We start from the raw sequence: 3208 nt of genomic DNA, 5'->3' as shown, positions 1-3208 counted from the left end.
GGGTATAGGATTTCTTTTGGGGGTGATGAAAACTCTAAAATTGATTGTGGTGATGGTTACACAAGTCTGTGAATGTACTAAAAACCATTTAATTATACAGCTTAGATGGGTGAATTATACGGTATGTGAATTCTATCTCAATAAAAAAATCAGTTAAAGAACACATCTAATTCCTAATTCAAATCATCCCAAACCAAACTCTCATTTTTTTTTGTTTAGACAAAGTCTTGCTGTGGTGTTACCCAGGCTGGAGCACAGTGGTACAATCTCAGCTCACTGCAGCCTCTGCCTCCCAGGCTCAAGTGACCCTCCCACCTCAGCCTCCTGAGTAGCTGGGACCACAGGCATGCTCCTCCATGCGCAGCTAATTAAAATCATATATATATGCTGGGTGAGGTGGCTCATGCCTGTAATCCCAGCACTTTTGGAGGCTGAGTTGGGCGGATCACAAGGTCAGGAGTTCGAGACCAGCCTGATCAACATGGTGAAACCCTGTCTCTACTAAAATACAAAAATTAGCCGGGCATGGTGGCAGGCGCCTGTAATCCCAGCTATTCAGGAGGCTGAGGCAGGAGACTCACTTGAACCCGGAAGACAGAGGCTGCAGTGAGCTGAGACCACGCCAGTGCACTCCAGCCTGGGGGACAGAGTTAGACTCCACCTCAAAAAAAAAAAAAAAAATCTTATAAAGAGGCCAAACTTCTGGTTTAAGCTGACTTGGGTCTCCCAGCTCAAGCTATTTTCAACTTTTTTTCTCGGAGCCTGGGTGAATAAATAGGCCTGTAATCTCCAGTGAGTCTCATTACAATTGGATTCTCAAAAACATACCTGATTAACACAAGTAGTAACAGGTACGTCAGATGAGACAAGAGCAAGACCCCAAGAGAGATATATCACACACCAGATGAAAGAGATCAGGGGTTGGGAGAGGTGGCTCATGCCTGTAATCTCAGCAGCTCAGGAGCCTGAGGCAAGGGGATCGCTTGAGGCAGGAGTTTGAGTCCAGCCTGGGCAACAAAGCAAGGCACCATCCTACATACACAGACACACACACACACAACAAACAAACAAAATCCCACCGCTGGGTGTGATGGTGCATGTCTGTGGTCCCAGGTACTCAGGAGGCTGAGGAAGGAGGATCACTTGAGTCCAAGAGTTGAAGGCTGCAGTGAGCCAGGATCATGCCCTTACACTCCAGCCTGGGCAACAAAGTGAGATCCAGTCTCTAAAAACAAGCAAAGGCCAGGCACAGTGGCTCACGCCTGTAATCCCAGCACTTTGGGAGGCCAAGGCAGACGGATCACCTGAGGTCAAGGGTTCAAGACCAGTCTGGCCAACATGGTGAAACCTTGTGTCTACTAAAAATACAAAAAATTAGCTGGGCATGGTAGCAGACCCCAGTAATCCCGGCTTCTAGGGAGGCTGAGGCAGGAGAATTGCTTGAACCCAGGAGGCAGAGGTTGCAATGAGCCAAGATCGTGCCACTTGCACTCCAGCCTGGATGACAGGGCGAGACTCTGTCTCAAAAATAAATAAATAAACAAAAATAAAACCAAAAAATTTAAAAAAAGAAACACAGAGACAGAAACACAGTTCATCAGTTTATTCTCAGATTTGAGAGGCAAATTATGCCCTATGGCCTGGGGACGGGAGGCCGGGCTTGGGCTGGAATCTCTCATCATATCCCAGCCTTCCCTAAGGAGGAAGCAGATGAAATCTACAACAGGGGTATTTTCCCTTTTAATACAGACCCAGGTATAAATAGGGCAGCACCATTAGGATCCTGATTCACTCCCCAACCATCTTGGTCCCCAAACCACCTGGCATGGCAAGGTGAGCCTGGGGAGGTGGGGAGAACGGGGAGGGGCTTTGCAGAGCTGGGCTGAGGCAGGAGAAGAAACACACAGCTCAGTCAAGGGAAGCCCCGCTTCCCTCTGTAGCCTGACTTCGGTCCTTTCACCATGGAAGTAGAAAGGATCAAAGAGGGTGGGGGGGGGGTCCCAGCCTGGGATCAGGAGACATCCAGTGCTTAACTCTGGGGAGGGGTAGCACCAAAAGGTGTGAAAGGCAGTGACAGAGGAGTGAGGAGGCAGGCATTGGGGAGTGGGGGAGGCATTCGTTCATCAGCTCTGAGTTAGAAGCTTATTGCATGGGAGTTCAAGGGGCGGGGGTGGAGGCTTGGGTGGGAAGGGAGGGAAGAAAGAGCCAGGCTGCAGTTTGCCACCTGAAATGGGGTGGGAGGAGGCTGGACCTTTGGGCCAGGGAAACCCAGCCACCAGTGCCCTGGAAAGGAGAAGGAATGACTGACCGTGATGAGCGAAGTCACATCCCATTGGCTCCAGAGTCACAGGTAACGATAAATAGGGTGGCTTCAAAGCCTCAGCACCAAATGCACCCCATTTTGGGGCTCCTTCATGGTCCCTCCCACCCCAAACACTCTCAGCTGCTGAAGCAGACAGGGCCCAGTTCAAACCCAAACTTCTGGTTCATCTGGCCAAAGTCAGTGGCCGCCACATCCCACAGGGGCAGAAATCCCGCTCGAGAAGAGCTGAATTCGAAAATGGTCTTTGTCTGTCCTTTCCGGAGCTGTCCACAGAGAAGACAGGGATGGCGAGTTATGGGGAGGGTGGCTGAGGTCTTGCCTCCCCTCTCCAGCTGGCCACTGCCCCACCCTCTTACCCGGCAGCCGTCCTGGGGGACGCTGACGGTGGCTGCTGTCGTCTGGTTGAAGGACAGCTCCTCTCCATTGGTGCCAAGGAAGCGGGCGGAGCGGCTGTGGTCACCTGTGGCTTGGTCCAGCCAGGCAGCCGCATTCTGGCAGGAGTAGGTGAAGCTCTGGCGAGCTGTGGCACTCAGCAGTTTCAGGAAATTTAGCTGCACGACATTCACTGGGGACCCGTCGGCATCCACGTAAGAGAACTGGTGGGAGGAGGTCAAGGCAGAGGGGGAAGGGGCTCCATGAGCCTCTATGCTTTCTGCAGAACTGCACCCCCCAACCTCCACCCTCTGGCAGAGCAGCCACCCCTCCCACGTTGCCATCTCGGAGGAGGTCCCCCCAGCCTCCTGGAGATCCCTGGGAGAACTGCAAAAGTCATCCGAGCATCCACCCCATCCCCCTCTCCATCTAGGGGCTCTCCATGCCCACTCCACCTGACCTCTCAAATTTTGATTGCTTCATCCACCAATCCAGGACTTTTTTTTTTTTTTT

General features: G+C 51.9%; 1 protein-coding gene across 1 annotated transcript in view; it reads right to left on the bottom strand.

Moving 5' to 3' along the window:
- Window positions 1–1588: 1588 nt before the first annotated feature.
- The window catches only part of COL5A3 (collagen type V alpha 3 chain), a 50978-nt gene continuing 49358 nt past the window's right edge, over window positions 1589–3208 (bottom strand). The window contains exons 63-64 of the mRNA XM_017500204.2: window positions 2680–2919; window positions 1589–2586 (exon numbers count right to left, since the gene is read on the bottom strand). Coding sequence (XP_017355693.1) covers window positions 2440–2586; window positions 2680–2919 — 387 coding nt within the window. The 3' untranslated portion in view covers window positions 1589–2439. The remainder of the gene's footprint in view (window positions 2587–2679; window positions 2920–3208) is intronic.

This window comes from Cebus imitator, unplaced genomic scaffold (assembly GCF_001604975.1).
Source record: "Cebus imitator isolate Cc_AM_T3 unplaced genomic scaffold, Cebus_imitator-1.0 Scaffold263, whole genome shotgun sequence".
Lineage (NCBI taxonomy): Eukaryota > Metazoa > Chordata > Mammalia > Primates > Cebidae > Cebus > Cebus imitator.
The sequence above is the reverse complement of the archived record's forward strand: the minus strand, read 5'-3'. Positions and strand labels throughout refer to the sequence as shown.